Consider the following 17,672-nt stretch of genomic DNA (forward strand, 5'->3'; position numbering starts at 1 on the left):
TCTATCATTAAATGAGGGGTGCCAACAATTTTGACCACATGTGTATGTTAGAGTCCTGCATGTCTTGCAGCTGTTTGGTAATCCTGGCTGCGCTACTTGAACATATTCTTTGAGCACACCACGCTTGGATGATTATCAGAGCATGTTCGCTTACCACTAGCAGGGAAACATTTGCTAAGGAAAAATTAGGAAATATATCTTACATGAAAAATTAAAGGACTTTTCCAGGTTTACCTTCTTAGATCACAGGCTTGCACAGTTTATAGGTAACAAAATGAGCTTTACTCACTGACTGCTGCTCCAGCAATGCCTCTCTGCTCTTGTCGTCCAGTCTTTGTTGACTAGCTGCAGCAGGGATGTCAAGAGTACAGCAAGGTAAATAGCACAAGAAGGCTGAGAACAGTAATTAGCTGAAGCGGTGATGTCACCAATGGTGCAAAACATTGAGACTTAAAGGGAACCTGTAAGGTCTCTTGTGCCTCCAGAACAAACAGCAGTGTTATCTACAGCTCTACCCTGCCTAATAGTCCCTGTGGTCGCGATACATGACTTACAAGCGCTGGGGTCATCACCAGCACTATACAAACCTTGCGCATGCGTGCGGCTTCTTTCCCTCACTACATTGAGCTTCTGAAGCCAGGTGTACACTGCGCATGATTGCAGACAACTACTGATCATGCGCAATGCGACTCTCTGAAGCCGTCATGTGTACACTCAGTTTCAGAGGCTCAATGTAGTGTGGCAAAGAAGCCCCGTGCATGCGCAAGGTTTGTAAAGTGCTGGTGATGACGTTGAGTGTACACATGACAGCTTCAGAGAGTCGCATGGACGAAGCATTTCAGTGCGAAACGCGCGTCAGGTGTGGTGGGTTCCCCGAGAGTGATCCGTAGGTAACTATACCTCTCTATATGTATTTACTGTATGTTTTTTATGAATTATAACATATGTCATCGTCTCTGGCAGCAGTATGTTACGTATTGTATTGTGTATCATCCGCTGTTTGACACTTGGGTCACTGTTTCTTTTTACATTTGAGTATAACCACTTTGGTATTTATTCATTATTAATATGTATTTATGTGCCCCACAGTGCGGACAGCAGGTGATTTTTTTTTATATATTTATTTTTTTAATTTTTTTATTTTTCTGATTTGTCACATTTGTGACCTCTGTTAGGCCAATTGCTGCAGAGTGCTTCATTTTACGGTGCATGGTGGTATGGAACTAATTGTCGGACATATGTACATATATACAGTATTTTCACAATTTTGTAGCACAATTGATTTTTTCTTGTTAGGATTAATTCCCAGGTCACCCACCTTTGTGTGCTCCTGTAACTGTGGTGCCTGCCTGGTTTTTCATGGTCTATATTTCTCTTTAATAAAGATTATATAATTTTTTATATGACCTTGTGTGAAGTTTCCTTGTCGGTTTTTTCATGTATAACGACTTCATGACTTATTTTAGGAAACCCCTTCACAACAGCCAACCAAGTGAACAACACTCTCCAGGAGGTAGGCGTATCAATATCCAAATCTACCATAAAGAGAAGACTGCATGTCACCTGATCTCAACCCAATTGAGCATGCATTTCACTTGTTAAAGACTAAACTTCAGACAGAAAGGCCCACAAACAAACAGCAACTGAAAACCACCACAGTGAAGGCCTGGCAGAGCATCAAAAAGGAGGAAACACAGCGTCTGGTGATGTCCATGAGTTCAAGACTTCAGGCAGTCATTACCAACAAAGGGTTTTCAACCAAGTACTAGAAATGAACATTTTATTTACAATTATTTAATCTGTCCAATTACTTTTGGTCCCTTTAAAAACAGGGTGGCACATGTTAAGGAGCTGAAACTCCTAAACCCTTCATCCAATTTTAATGTGGATACCCTCAAATGAAAGCTGAAAGTCTGAACTTCTACTGCATCTGAATTGTTTTGCTTAAAATTCATTGTGGTAATGTCTAGAACCAAAATTAGAAAAATGTTGTCTCTGTCCAAATATATATGGACCTAACTGTACATAAAACTATGCTAGTTCATGAGAGCAGATAAAGGTGGCATCCTCGAGTCAGGGACCCACATGCAACATGTTTTTTTCTTATTTAAATTTTTTATTGTTTTATAATACAATACACAACTAAAACATACATATCAACAGGTTCAAACGAACACACCAGCTAGTGGGGTACTACTGTGGAGGCTATTATATGGTGTGTATTTTACTGTGGGGACTTTTGTGGAAGTCATTATACTGTGTTTTAATCATAGAATCATAGAATGGTAGAGTTGGAAGGGAGCTCCTGGGCCATCTGGTCCAACCCCCTGCTCAAAGCAGGATTCGCTAAATCATCCCAGACAGATATCTGTCCAGCCTCTGTTTGAAGACTTCTATTGAAGGAGAACTCACCACCTCTCGTGGCAGCCTGTTCCACTCATTGATCACTCTGTCAAAAAGTTTTTTCTAATATCTAATCTGTGTTTCCTCACAATCAGTTTCATCCCATTGCTTCTAGTCTTTCCTTGTGCAAATGAGAATAAAGATGATCCTTCTGCAATGTGACAGCCCTTTAGATATTTGTAGACAGTTATTAAGTCTCCTCTCAGTCTTCTCTTTTGCAAGCTAAACATTCCCAAATCCTGTAACCTTTCCTCATAAGACAGGGTTTGCAGACCGGTCACCATTCTGGTCGCTCTTTTCTGAACTTGCTCCAGTTTATTGGTGTCTTTTTTAAAATGTGGTGCCCAAAACTGGACACAGTATTCCAGATGAGGTCTGACCAAAGAGGAGTAGAGGGCAATAATGACTTCACGTGATCTAGATTGTATGCTTCTGTTAATACATCCTAGAATTGCATTTGCCTTTTTTGCTGCTGCATCACACTGTTGACTCATATTCAGTCTGTGATCTATTAGTATACCCAAGTCTTTTTCACATGTGCTGTTGCTTAGCTGTTGTGAGTTCATTTTTCCCTTCACCATTGAGGTCTGATGAACTCCCTCCTCTAGTGAAGGAAGGTAGTGAGACTGATTACCAAACACCTGGGCAGCTAGATGATGACTGGGTGGCTGGAATTGAGGACTGGATATAAGGCTGCCGACGCCCTTCTTCCTGGCTGGTGATTTTCCTGCTGGATTCTTGGAGACCAGTCTGATTCCTGCATCTCAAAGCTAAGTTTTTCTGCTCTGCTTTGTACTCTTCAGTTTTGTTTTTATTTTGCCTTGTTTTTTGGGAGTTCTGCCATCCCCGGCCGGGGGTGAGCTGAAATCCATTTTTGTCTCTGATCTGTCGATCTTTTGGTCTGTCTTCAGAATATACCTGAGTGCTGATATAGTCTTTTGAAGCCTAGCGACTTCAGGGCCTGTTTTCCTATCAGTCGGTTTGCTCATTTTGATAGGCTTTTTGCGGATGGCAGACAGCAGCTTTCCTATCCTGTCCTATGTAGTTAGCTTGGGCCCCATCATTTGCTCAACCTATCTTTCTATCTGTGTTAGTGTTTTCATCTTGCTTCACCGTCATTATATGTTGCGGGCTGCCTATTGCTTTGGGGTCTGCTCTGGGGCAGTTTAGTTTTTCCCCTTTCTGTCTTTAGGCTATGTAGTTCTCCGGCTGTGATCGAGGGGTCTAGGGCACCGTAGGAACCCCCCACGGCTACTGCTAGTTGTTGTGGATAGGTTCAGGGGTCTGCAATCCGATAGCGGCCAACCTCTCTGGTTTTTCTGGACTTAGCTGGTATTTTGTTTTTTCCTCCTTCGGTGACTCATCATAACACTTAGCCCTATTCCTCCCATTCTGTATATGCTTTGTTTCATTTTTATTGCCCAGATGTAGTACTTTGCATTTTTCCCTGTTAAAAACCATTCTGTTAGTTGCTGCCCACTGCTCCAGTTTATTTATATCTTTTTGAATCTTCTCTCTTTCTTCTCTAGTATTAGCTATCCCTCCTAGCTTTGCGTCATCAGCAAATTTAATCAGTTTACCCTCAATTCCTTCATCTAAATCGTTGATAAAGATGTTGAACAATTCAGGGCCCAGGACAGAGCCCTGTGGTACCCCACTTGAGACATTCTTCCAACTGGATGTGCAGCCATTTACGACCATTCTTTGGGTCCGATCACTAAGCCAGTTATGGAATCCACCTAACAGTTGCCATGTCCATTCCATACATAGTCATTTTTTCAATAAGGGTTGTGTGAGATACTTTGTCAAATGCTTTGCTGAAGTCAAGATATACTATATCTACAGCATTTCCCTGATCCACCCAATCAGTGATTCTGTCATAGAAGGAAATTAAGTTAGTCTGACATGACTTATTAGTTACAAACCCATGCTGACTCTGTTTAATCACTTCATTCTTATCCACGTACTGACATACATGTTGTTTAATAATTTGTTCAAAGATCTTTCCTGGTATAGAAGTCAGACTCACCGGCCTATAGTTGCCTGGGTCCACCTTCTTCCCCTTTTTGAAGATATGAACAACATTTGCTCTTTTCCAGTCTTCTGGGACTTTTCCTGTTCTCCACGAACAAACATTTCTTCTGCTATCTCCTTTAGTACTCTGGGGTGTAATTCATCTGGACCTGGAGACTTGAATTCATTTAGGTTAGCTAAGTGTTTCCTCACTATGTTTCTGTTGATAGATATCCTGGATTCTTTTATTCCCTTAATAGGACAGTGAAGAATAGTTGATGTTAAATTTCCTTTCTGAGAGAAAACAGATGCAAAATAATATGCAAATTGCCTCTTCAGAAAGAAAGAGGACTTTTACTCTACAGCGCCACCTATTGGTAGTAGCGATCCTACAAGTCACAATCAACCCTTTAACGAGTCTTGTAGTATGACTTAGGATACAAGCCAAATCAGAATCTCAATTTGCAGACACGGTGTTTCGAGCTGTTGGCTCTCGTCAGTGCAAAGTATGAGATCTGATTTGGCAAGGTGAGAGGCTCTGGACTAGGGTCTAAGAAGTAAGGTTTCTCCTTGCGGAGAGTGACATGCCAGCTGTGGCTTGTCAAGGTAAGGAGACTTATTCGCCGTACAATGCTCCTCTGGGAAAATAATATGCAAATTGCCTCTTCAGAAAGAAAGAGGACTTTTACTCTACAGCGCCACCTATTGGTAGTAGCGATCCTACAAGTCACAATCAACCCTTTAACGAGTCTTGTAGTATGACTTAGGATACAAGCCAAATCAGAATCTCAATTTGCAGACACGGTGTTTCGAGCTGTTGGCTCTCGTCAGTGCAAAGTATGAGATCTGATTTGGCAAGGTGAGAGGCTCTGGACTAGGGTCTAAGAAGTAAGGTTTCTCCTTGCGGAGAGTGACATGCCAGCTGTGGCTTGTCAAGGTAAGGAGACTTATTCGCCGTACAATGCTCCTCTGGGAAAATAATATGCAAATTGCCTCTTCAGAAAGAAAGAGGACTTTTACTCTACAGCGCCACCTATTGGTAGTAGCGATCCTACAAGTCACAATCAACCCTTTAACGAGTCTTGTAGTATGACTTAGGATACAAGCCAAATCAGAATCTCAATTTGCAGACACGGTGTTTCGAGCTGTTGGCTCTCGTCAGTGCAAAGTATGAGATCTGATGCAAAATAGGAATTTAAAAGTTCGGCCTTGTGTATGGGCCAAGAGGGATTCCATCCGGTGAACTCTAGACACCTCCCCAAACCATTCCTCTAGCAAAGGCGGGTCTAAGGACTTCCAGTGTCGTGGAATTACCACCTTAGCAGCCTGAAGAAGGTGCCTCAATAACAATTTCTTAAAAGCATTCTTAGGCATGGGAAACATAAATAGTAGAATTGCTTCTAGGCTTTTAGGGATCGACACCCCCGTCATTTTTTTTAATTGCTTTAAGAACACCCTCCCAGAAGGCCGCCAAGGCCTGGCACGCCCACCATACATGCGACATTGAACCTATATTGGCCCCACATAGCCAGCACAAGTTGGAAACTCCTGGGAACCATTTATGTAAGACTGAAGGAACACAATCCCATCTAGATACTAATTTATAATTAGTCTCCTGAGCTTTAGTGGCTACATTAAATTTATGAGGAGAGATGGAAACATTTATACCTTTGTTCTCTTGTAAAGGTTTGATGGATCTCCTTTTCCCATGCCTTACAAAAAGGGGGAAGCATATCCAGATCACTATCTAATAGAAGCTCGTAGATATCAGAAATTGCATGCGCAGGATTAGTGGCAGCCATTCAAAGGGATTCAAACGAAAAAAGCGAGCGCACCCATTCTAAATGATTGGCAAATGTAGAGAAAAAAAATATATCTCGCTTTCTGGATGATCACCTAGAATAGCTGAGAGGGGAAGCAATACACCCTCAGGGGCCACATAATAAAGATGCAAGGGGTTTTGTAATGCTCGCACCCTGACTGGTTGGCGTGAGCGTGGGGGGTGTGGCCCCACTGGACTACAAACCAGACTACCCTGGAAGGGGCGTAACTAAGCAGCTACCTTGGTGTTTACTGGAGCCTCTGATGGTGAGGTCAGGCTTGTGTGGCAGGTAGCTGCCAGGTGCCACTCCAGGGTGGTGTCTGGCTGTGGCTGCTGATCCCACTGAGGGACCGGATACCGCGAGCAGATGTGGGCTAGTACAAATGGACATGACAGGTACTATAGCGGGCACGGCTTGAGATACTGGCAGGCAGGCGGGTAAAGCTAAGACAGGCAGGTGGGCACAGCAGAGACACTGGCAGGCGGGCACGGCAGAGGCACTGGCAGGCGGGCACGGCAGAGGCACTGGCAGGCAGGAACTGACTCGGTAGTGAGAGGACAGAGACACGGACTGGGACGAGTAGGATGTGTGAACAGGTAGGGGCTGTTCACACTGGAGGTGCAGGAATTGGTTCGAGAAGGACAGAACATAGATATAAATGGTGTGAGGGAACAGGTAGAGAACTGGTCACACAGAAGATGCAGGAACCAGTACAGACGGGTAGGATAAGGATCCACAGGATACAGAACAGAAACGGAGCAGAACCGCTGGATTGCGGAGCAGACAAGAAATGCAAGGAATGGAGCAGGGTAGAACCACAAGGAGTGGAGCAGGATAGAACTGCAAGGCTGTGGAGAGGAGCTGCAGTCTTCAGCAAGAGGTTCTGTAGCAGCAGGTGCCACAGAAAAGGAGAGCAGAGCAGAACTGCAGGTGTGCAGAGAGAAACTGCAGTTTGCAGCAAGAGGTTCTGCAGCAACAGGTGCCACAGAGAAGGAGAGCAGAGCGGAACCGCAGGTATGCGGAGAGGAACTGCAGCAAGAGGATCTGCAGCAGCAAGAACAAAGCAAGGCGGAACAGCAAGGTATGCAGAGAGAAGCTGCAGCTAGAGGTTCTGCAACAGCAAGACCAAAGTAAGGCGAAACCGCAAGGGATGCGGAGAGAAGCTGCAGTAAGAGGTTCTGCAGCAGCAAAAGCGGAGCAGAGCGGAGCGGAGCTGCAGTAGCAGCAAGACAGAGGGAGTAAAGACAAGAGTACCCAGAGCAGGGAAGGAAAGGCCCCAGACTGGGATAAAACAGACACAGGTATAGGACAGAGTGTATAGGACAGAGTTCAGACTAGGCAAAGTACAGGGCAAGGCACAGAGACAGGGGTAAGACGGACACAGGTATAGGACGGAGTTCAGACAAGGCAAGGTATGAGTCAATGCACAGGAACAAGGACACAAACCAGGATATTCTGCCTCCTGGTGGGCGGAGCGAGAAATGCACAAGGCACAGAGACAGGGATACAGAGACCAGGATATTCTTCCTCCTGGTGGGCGGAAAACATGACACAAAGCACATGGAAACAGATCTGGGTATAATGCCCCCAGCGCAGGCAAGGACAGGACCTGGCAATTCAGCAGCAAGACACCGAGTAAAGGCATTGCTCAGGCAGCTTACACCATGTGGAGCGGTCTTAAATATCTGAGGCCTCTTGGAAATGGGCTGGGAACACCATAGGCAGGTGCACACTGATTCTATAAGAACCAGAGTGCCGGCGCCGCCCCCTATGCACACAGCCAGGAAGTATGCAGAGAGCAGGCAGGAGGCAAGAGACATAGAGCAAGCAGTCAGCAGCAGACAGAACTCACAGCATGGCCCGTAGTAGTGAGTAAGGCTGGTGGGGGATGGGAGGCCATGCAGTGATGCCGGCAGGGTTGTTTCAGGTTTTTCTTGGAGCTACCCAGAAAAAGGCTTGAGGAGACAACGGATGGGAATTTTCGGTTATCTGTTATTGGGGATAATGTTCCTAATGGGTCTATTAGAATTCCCTTTATACTGGGAATGTTGACAGTTTAGAGTGTTTGCCTGAAACTAAATGGAATAGGGATTTTATTTTGGGCCAAAATAGGCCTTGTCCATATGCAAAATGTTTTAATGGGGAGGATAAGCTCTTTTGAGAGAAGTCTAGGCATAGTGGTTTTATACAAATGTCAAGTACAAATTGCATATTTGGAGGTTACAAAATGAATTAAAGGAATGAAGATCGCAGTTTGAACTTAGTGCAACGTTTTTAATTCAAGCTAACTATTGAAATGTAAAAATCATTTTACTATGTAAAAGACTTCTATAGCCTTTAGGGGCACAACTGTGGTATTTAATTTTGTATTTAAATAATGTCTACATTTTTACTTTTTACATGGTTGTTTTTTGTAAGAGGAGTTGGCACTTGTGTACATGCAATTTGGGTCTAAAACCCACAGACACGGTTTAGCCAAAACGCAGCACATGTGATAATGACTCTGACTCCTACCACAAAGCATCTCATTTCCCACTTATGTTTTATTTATTGTCTCAGTGCTTTGCGTATATTGGCCAAATTCTAAGAAAACTCCATTGTTGAAGGTACTGCCCAGGGCACAGCGTACAGCAGAAGTGTGCAGTGTCTGCATCATGTACTAAACATCTGCAGCTCAATCTGATCTGTGAAGTGAATACTTTATAAGGAGTTAATACAACACTGCATATAATAAGCTTTGTCAGACTTTTCGGGATTTCCTATTTTATCTTCCTTTTAGCTATTATTTGCAGTTAGTGCAACACTGGCATGTTTCCAAAGGATATAACACCATAAGATCATCCTTTCATAGAATTATTATAGGCATGTACATAGTCTTAAAATGTACAATACATTTTACCAGCAGTGAGTTTGTGATGGCATATCACAAGAACGCTATCCCAGTTGAGCAGTAGCTTTTTGTTGGCGCCAGAACAATGCACTGTGAACCTCCTCCTACTATCTCCAGTGCCTCCTTTTAGTAGGTCACCATGGAGGACGTTGTGTGGCCTACTTATAAGAAGAGGTGCAGTGGATACCACAGGGAGAAGGAGATTCAAAGTGTCAGCTGGGCTTGGGTCCTCACAATTTTTTTTTGCTCCACTCTAATACTGATCTATGGAGATGCCTGGGGTGCACTTTGCGCAGATCCCTGGGTGTTGTGTTAGGGGGCACTCTTCTCTCTTAAAAGGGGCCGTGCGTGTCCTCCTACAGTGTCCTCAGTCAATAGCTGGAGGACTCTTACTATTTGAGGTACCTCCTCCAGCATAGTGGTGTCTTAGCAACATTGTATGTTCTAACACACTTGCTAGTTATCAGGTCCTAGAACACTAGTCCTGTCCTACAGCCATGCCCGCCTGCCTGTCGGTCAGCCATGCCGGCCTGCACTTGCCAACCAGGATATCTGTTGCGTCTGCCTGTACCAGCCTGTATGTCTGTCATGCCAGCCACTGCACCAGTCAATACTTGCCTAGTCCACCATCCCTGCCTCCAGCCCCTTGGAGGTTAGCTACCACCAACCCAAGGACAGTCCTGGTGTAGCACCTGGTACCACTTCCTTCGTCTCTCCTCAGATCACGGTATTGTCAGCCACCATGTATCAGAGGTCAGACTTGGTGAGGCACCTAATTACACCCCTCCAGGCTTTCCTTGGTCCACAGCACATTGGTTCCACCACACGGCTCGTTACAGCCCTAAGTAGGTAAATTCCAAGACACCAAATTAGCTCCAAGTCAATTTTTATTCGCTCAGAATCAACAATAAGGCTTATTAAGCAATGTTGCAGAGACAGCCTATGTGAAAACCAAAACTATGAATAACAAGCTCTTTTCTTACTTTGGTTTCACGTAGCCCATTTGTGGCCGAAATCTACTTGGAGTAGCTCTGGTGCCTTGGAATTTCCCTTCTGTGCACTATACTGACAACTGACTTTAGTGTCACCCCAAGAAAAGCTCAGAGTTTCCAGCGTGGTGCAGGAGATCTCTGTTGTTTAGTCCATATGATTGAGTAGGAAATATTGACAAGGGATGCATTCATGAGACAGCTCTGTTAATACTGCATACAACTGTAGTTTTCATAGCTACACTGTTATTATGTAGTGTAATACTCATAGAAACGTTGGCTGCTTATTACCACCACTAGGGGAATGGCAGACAAGAATGTGACCTATTCAGTATGATCTGAACTAAATATAGTAGTACCATAATCGGTTCACTGAAAGGGACAACAGGCAGTCATGAATGTTATAAGTATGTGTGAATGACAGTTAAGAAAAGAGGCATTTCACGAATAGCATTTTATTAGGAAATGGATGTTTCCTATTTTTTCTTAAGTTCAAATTCACTAGAAACAATAGTATGCTACAAAGCATACTTAACAGCATCCAAGGGTTTAGAGTCAGGAGAAAACACAGCCAAGTACGGTCATAATGGTATCCAGCATTGCTGTGTGGGCACTTTCTTATGGAGGTTCCCAACACTAAGGTTGGCTTAGAATAATGAAAAGAAAACCTGCCTATTGAGAAAAGATTTACCATGCATCTCAATTCAATAGAGTAAGAAGTATGTGGGTGGGCAAGAAAGAGGAATGACTAGTCCTGACCACTTCACTATGGATCAGTGAAGCAATAATAGAGCAAAGATGAATGGCTTTTGTATGTGGTTCTCACGTCTTCGGCATTCACGTCTCTACAGTATAGTGCTAAGGAACTGGGGATTGAGACAGACAAACACGAGACAGTTTTAATTTGCTTTTACATTGCATGAGCATAGTTTGTCAATGTGGGTTGTTTTATCTAAATAGCAAAAGTATACTTTAAGAAAAATTTGACCTTTCATTAACTTTTCAGGCTTCTAATTGGTGGGAGTTGGATGTCAGCCAATGTGGAAGACTAACCTACAATGGAGGGATAAGCAGTAAGCACATATTCAACCACTTCTCTAACAATCTCTCGGGTGTGGAACCTCAACACAGGAGTCACAAAACGGTAATATAGATTCGTAATAAGCCACCAAGTTTTTTTAGTTCGTTCTAATTTCATACATAATGTTGTGTTTTCCCGTATTGAGTCATTTAACTCATCTCCACTCAGTATAATCGCAATATCTTAAGTGAGGTTTTACATGGGACAGAAGATATGTGCAGGAGTTGTACATGCATCACATTCATGTTTATGTGCCGTAATACTGTTAATTGGCACCTTTGAGGTTAAGATGAAAGCAAAATCATTATGAATTGTTATGCCAATGCACAATGTGACCCGTACACCCATTTCTGTGATCTGTTAACTTTAAAAGCAAAATGTGTTATGTGCCTGTTAAATCTTTCAAAATTGCAAATTACCCTCTACTGATATGAAAGGGAAAACTTGTTAATTACTGGGGATCCTGCTACTGGGACCCACAGTTATTGTCAATGGAACAGCTGGAAACAGCTGAGGGCCATACTCAGTTTTCTACTACAGTCCCATACAAAGTGAATGAAGCAGAGGTCAAGCATACACAACTTTCCTCCATTAAATACAGAGCTTTTCATAGCTCTGGTTTTGGGATTCCAGAGCCTCATTCTTGAAGACCCATTCTCCCACCATTGGGACAGTTGCAAAGTACGAACCGAGCTTTCAGCAGCCCAGCATGTGTTAGTTTTCGTAAATTACTTGAGTGGCCATCTCAGTCTCCTGACCTCAGTATAATTGAGCCACTCTGGGGAGATCTCAAGCGTGCAGTTCATGCTAGACAGCACAGGAATTTACAGGAACTGGAGGCTTTTTGCCAAAAACAGTGGGCAGCTTTACCTTCTGAGAAAATAAAGAACCTCATCCACAACTACTACAAAATACTTCAATATTTCATTGATATTAGAGGGGGCAATACATGGTATTAAGAAATGGGGTATGTGAACTTTTGATCAGGGTCATTTGGATGTCTTGGGTTGTCATTTTGATTTAAAAAGAGAAAAAAACAAACAGTAGTTTGACTATAAATGGCTTCACCCAACCACTAACCATGAGTTTGGTGTTATCATTCATATTCTCTGAAAAAAAGCCAAGAAAGTAAAACTTCTGCCAGGGTATGTAAACCTTTCAGCACAACTGTATATGCCTATAGGCTGTGACCAGTGATAATGAAGCATCTGTGCCAATACACTAACTGACAAGCATCTATGCCAACCAGAGACACTGTACCATATTTTGTAACCAATAATTGCCACTGTCCTTTCTATTCCACCTTATGCCATTTAGAGCAAAACTACTCTCCATTTTATTGAACGGTCTTAAATTTGCTTAATTTTGTGTGCTGTTCTCTAGTGAGGTACAATAATAGTCTCAAGCAACTCACCCAAAAATGACTCCACTAAGGTATGTATAGACAAATGTATTTCAAGACTATGTGCTGTTCGTGTGGAGAACAGTTTAATATTAGGTCCATGTGCCATGTACTACTTCATATGGGCTATTTTCCACATGTACCTCAAGACCCTGTGAAAAAAATGAACCATGCTCTAGTTTGGTCCTAGAATCATAGACTCATAGAATGGTAGAGTTGGAAGTGACCTCCTGGGTCATCTGGTCCAACCCCCTGCTCAAAGCAGGATTCACTAAATCATCCCAGACAGATGTCTGTCCAGCCTCTGTTTGAAGACTTTCATGGAAGGAGAACTCACCACCTCTCGTGGCAGCCTGTTTCACTCATTGATCACCCTGTCAAAAAGTTTTTTTCTAATATCTAATCTGTGTCTCCTCCCATTCAGTTCTATCCCATTGCTTCTAGTCTTTCCTTGTGCAAATGAGAATAAAGATGATTCTTCAATAATGTGACAGCCCTTGAGATATTTGTAGACAGCTTTTAAGTCTCCTCTCAGTCTTCTTTTTTGCAACCTAAACATTCCCAAATCCTGTAACCATTCCTCATAGGACATGGTTTGCAGGCCGGTCACCATTTTGGTTGCGCTTCTCTGAACTTGCTCCAGTTTGTTGATGTCTTTTTTAAAATGTGGTGTTCAAAACTGGACATAGTATTCCCGAAAAGGTCTGACTAAAGAGGAGTAGAGGACAATAATGACGTCACATGATCTAGACTGTATGCTTCTGTTAATACATCCCAAAATTGCATTTGCCTTTTTTGCTGCTGCATCACACTGTTGACTCATGTTCAGTTTATGATCTATTAGTATACCCGTCTTTTTCACATGTGCTGTTGCTTAGCCCTATTCCTCCCATTCTGTACATGCTTTTTTCATTTTTACATTCCTGATGTAGTACTTTGCATTTTTCCTTGTTAAAAACCATTCCGTTAGTTGCTGCCCACTGCTCCTCATCTAGTATTAGCTATCCCTCCTAGCTTTTTGTCATCAGCAAATTTAATCAGTGTACCCTCAATTCCTTCATATAAATCATTAATAAAGATGTTGAACCACACATGGCCCAGAACTGAGCCCTGTGGTACCCCACTTGAGACATTCTTCCAACTGAATGTGCAGCCATTTACGACCACTCTTTGGGTCCGATCACTAAGCCAGTTACGAATCCACCTAACAGTTGCCTTGTCCATTCCATACTTAGTCATTTTTTCAATAAATGAAGTAAAGATATACTACATCTACAGCATTTCCCTGATCTACCCAGTCAGTGATTTTGTCATAGAAGGAAATTAAGTTAGTCTGACATGACTTATTAGTTACAAACCCATGCTGACTCTGGTTAATCACTTCATTCTTATCCAGGTACTTGCATACATGTTGTTTAATAATTTGTTCAAAGATCTTTCCTGGTATAAAAGTCAGACTCACTGGCCTACAGTTCCCTGGGTCCACCTTCTTCCCCTTTTTGAAGATAGGAACAGCATTTGCTCTTCTCCAGTCTTCAGGGTCATCTCCTGATCTCCAAGAATTTTCAAAGATTATGAATAGTGGATCAAAAATTTCTTCTGCTATTTCCTTCAGTACTCTGCAGTGTAATTCATCTGAACCTGGAGACTTGAATTAATTTGTTAGCTAAGTGTTTTCTCACTATCTTTCTGTTTGTAGATATCCTGGATTCTTCTATTCCTTTAATAGGACATTGAAGATCAGTTGATGTTACATTTCCTTTTTGATAGAAAGCAGATGCTAAATAGGAATTTAAAAGTTTGGCCTTCTCAACATCCTCTCTTACCATTTCATCATTTTCATCCTGTAAAAATCCTATAGCATCTTTGACTTTTCTTTTACATTTGACATATCCCCAAAATCCTTTTTTATTGCTTTTGACGTCTCTTGCAAGCCATAATTCATTGCCATCTTTAGTTAATCTGATTCGTGTCCTGCAGGTTCTGCAGACAGCATTATATTCTTCTTTAGATATGCCTCCCTCTTTCCAATTGATAAACATTTATTTCTTCCTTTTTAGCATGTTTTTAAATTCTGTTTTCATACATCCTGGTTTCCTTAAATGCTTTGTATTCTTCCCTCTTTTTGGAATTGTTAACAATTGTGCTTTGAGAATCTCATTTTTCAAGATTTCCCATCCTTCCTGGACATTTTTGTCCTTAAGGATATCCATTGGATCCCTCCGATTCTCTTTGTGAGTCCATTAAAATCTGCCTTTCTGAAATCTAACCTTGACGTCTGAGTCTTCATAGGTCTTCCTCCTCTAGTTATCCAAAATTCTAAAATAGCATGATCGCTACCTCCTATGATCCCAGCCACTCTTACTTCCTCAACCATTTCTTCCCTGTTTATAAGGATTAGATCCAAAGTAGCAGATCCCCTAGTTTTCTCCCCTACCTTTTGGAAGATAAAGTTGTCAGCAAGAGAGGATAAGAATTTGCTTGACCTGTTAGTTTTGCCTGAGAGAGATTACCAACAAATGTCTGGATAGTTGAAATCTCCCATGACCACTATGTCATATTTTTTGGAGAACTTGGCCATTTGATGCATAAAGAGTTCATCCATATCTTCAACTTGCACATGCGGTCTGTAGTAAATGCTGACAATGGTGTCCTTTCTGTTGCTCTCGCCTTGTATTCTAACCCAAACAGTTTCCACAGAACTCCCAGTCTCTGAAGCTTCAATCTCAGGGCAGACATACAGTTAGGTCCATATGTATTTAGACAGAGACAACATTTTTCTAATTTTGGTTCTAGACATTGCCACAATGAATTTTAAAAAAAATAATTCAGATGCAGTTGAAGTTCAGACTTCCAGCTTTCATTTGAGGGTAACCACATTAAAATTGGATGAAGGGTTTAGGAGTTTCAGCTCCTTAACATGTGCCACTCTGTTTTTAAAGGGACTAAAGTAATTGGACAATTGACTCCAAGGCTATTTCATGGACAGGTGTGGGCAATCTCTTTGTTATGTCACTCTCAATTAAGCAGATAAAAGGCCTGGAGTTGATTTGAGGTGTGGTGCTTGTATTTGGAAGGTTTTGCTGTGAAGGAAACATGCGGTCAAAGGAGCTCTCCATGCAGGTGAAACAAGCCATCCTTAAGCTGCAAAAACAGAAAAAACCCATCCGAGAAATTGCTACAACAATAGGAGTGGCAAAATCTACAGTTTGGTACATCCTGAGAAAGAAAGAAAGCACTGGTGAACTTATCAATGCAAAAAGACCTGGGCGCCCACGGAAGACAACAGTGGTAGATGATCGCAGAATAGTCTCCATGGTGAAGAGAACCCCTTCACAACAGCCAACCAAGTGAACAACACACTCCAGGAGGTAGGCGTATCAATATCCAAATCTACCATAAAGAGAAGACTGCATGAAAGTAAATACAGAGGGTTCCCTGCACGGTGCAAGCCACTTATAAGCATCAAGAATAAAAAGGCTAGACTGGACTTTGCTAAAAATAATATCTAAAAAAGCCAGCACAGTTCTGGAAGAACATTCGTTGGACAGATGAAACCAAGATCAACCTCTACCACAATGATGGAAAGAGAAAAGTATGGCGAAGACGTGGTGCAGCTCATGATCCAAAGCATACCACATCATCTGTAAAACACACTGAGGCAGTGTGATGGCTTGGGCATGCATGGCTGCCAGTGGCACTGGGTCACTAGTGTTTATTGATGATGTGACACAGGACAGAAGCAGCCAAGTGTTTGGGAATGTTTAGTTTGCAAAAGAGAAGACTGAGAGGAGACTTAATAGCTGTCTACAAATATCTAAAGGGCTGTCACATTGTAGAAGGATCAACTTTATTCTCATTTGCACAAGGAAAGACTAGAAGCAATGGGATGAAACTGAATGGGAGGAAACACAGATTAGATATTCGAAAACATTTTTTGACAGAGTGATCAATGAGTGGAACAGGCTGCCACGAGAAGTGGTGAGTTCTCCTTCAATGGAAGTCTTCAAACAGAGGCTGGACAGACATCTGACTGGGATGATTTAGCGAATCCTGCTTTGAGCAGGGGGTTGGACCAGATGGCCCAGGAGGTCCCTTCCAACTCTACGATGCTATGATTCTATGATTCTATGAAATGAATTCTGAGGTATTCAGCGCCATACTGTGTGCTCAGATCCAGCCATATGCAACCAAACTGATTGGTCGTCGTTTCATACTACAGATGGACAATGACCCAAAACATAAAGCCAAAGCAACCCAGGAGTTTATTAAAGCAAAGAAGAGGAATATTCTTGAATGGCCAAGTCAATCACCTGATCTCAACCCAATTGAGCATGCATTTCACTTGTTAAAGACTAAACTTCAGACAGAAAGGCCTACAAACAAACAGCAACTGAAAACCACCGCAGTGAAGGCCTGGCAGAGCATCAAAAAGGAGGAAACACAGCGTCTGGTGATGTCCATGAGTTCAAGACTTCAGGCAGTCATTGCCAACAAAGGGTTTTCAACCAAGTACTAGAAATGAACATTTTATTTACAATTATTTAATCTGTCCAATTACTTTTGGTCCCTTTAAAAACAGGGTGGCACATGTTAAGGAGCTGAAACTCCTAAACCCTTCATCCAATTTTAATGTGGATACCCTCAAATGAAAGCTAAAAGTCTGAACTTCAACTGCATCTGAATTGTTTTGTTTAAAATTCATTTTGGTAATGTCTAGAACCAAAATTACAAAAATGTTTTCTCTGTCCAAATATATATGGACCTAACTGTACGCTTTTCTAATATACAATGCAACACCTCCTCCTCGTTTATCAAGTCTGTTTCTTGCAAATAGTTGTATCCTTCCAGCCTTGTATTCCAATCATGTGTATCGTCCCACCAAGTCTCAGTGATTCTAATGACATCATATTTCTTTTCCTGTGCTAGAAGCTCCAATTCTCCTTGTTTGTTGCCCATGCTTTGAGCATTTGTATAGAAACATTTTAGTTTGTGATTGGTTTCTGTTTCTCCAATATTTTTATTATTTAGATTTTTTTTACTTTGTTCTTCTTTTACACTTCTAATAGCA

At 42.1% G+C, this 17,672-nt stretch overlaps 1 protein-coding gene across 1 annotated transcript in view; it reads left to right on the plus strand.

Moving 5' to 3' along the window:
• LOC141092780 (uncharacterized) overlaps positions 1–17,672 on the plus strand; it is a 49,877-nt gene that overhangs the window by 16,337 nt on the left and 15,868 nt on the right. Inside the window, exon 2 of the mRNA XM_073579136.1 lies at positions 11,125–11,262. Coding sequence (XP_073435237.1) covers positions 11,125–11,262 — 138 coding nt within the window. The remainder of the gene's footprint in view (positions 1–11,124; positions 11,263–17,672) is intronic.

This window comes from Dendrobates tinctorius, unplaced genomic scaffold (genome assembly GCF_039654945.1).
Source record: "Dendrobates tinctorius isolate UK_male_01 unplaced genomic scaffold, ASM3965494v1 ptg000060l, whole genome shotgun sequence".
NCBI lineage: Eukaryota > Metazoa > Chordata > Amphibia > Anura > Dendrobatidae > Dendrobates > Dendrobates tinctorius.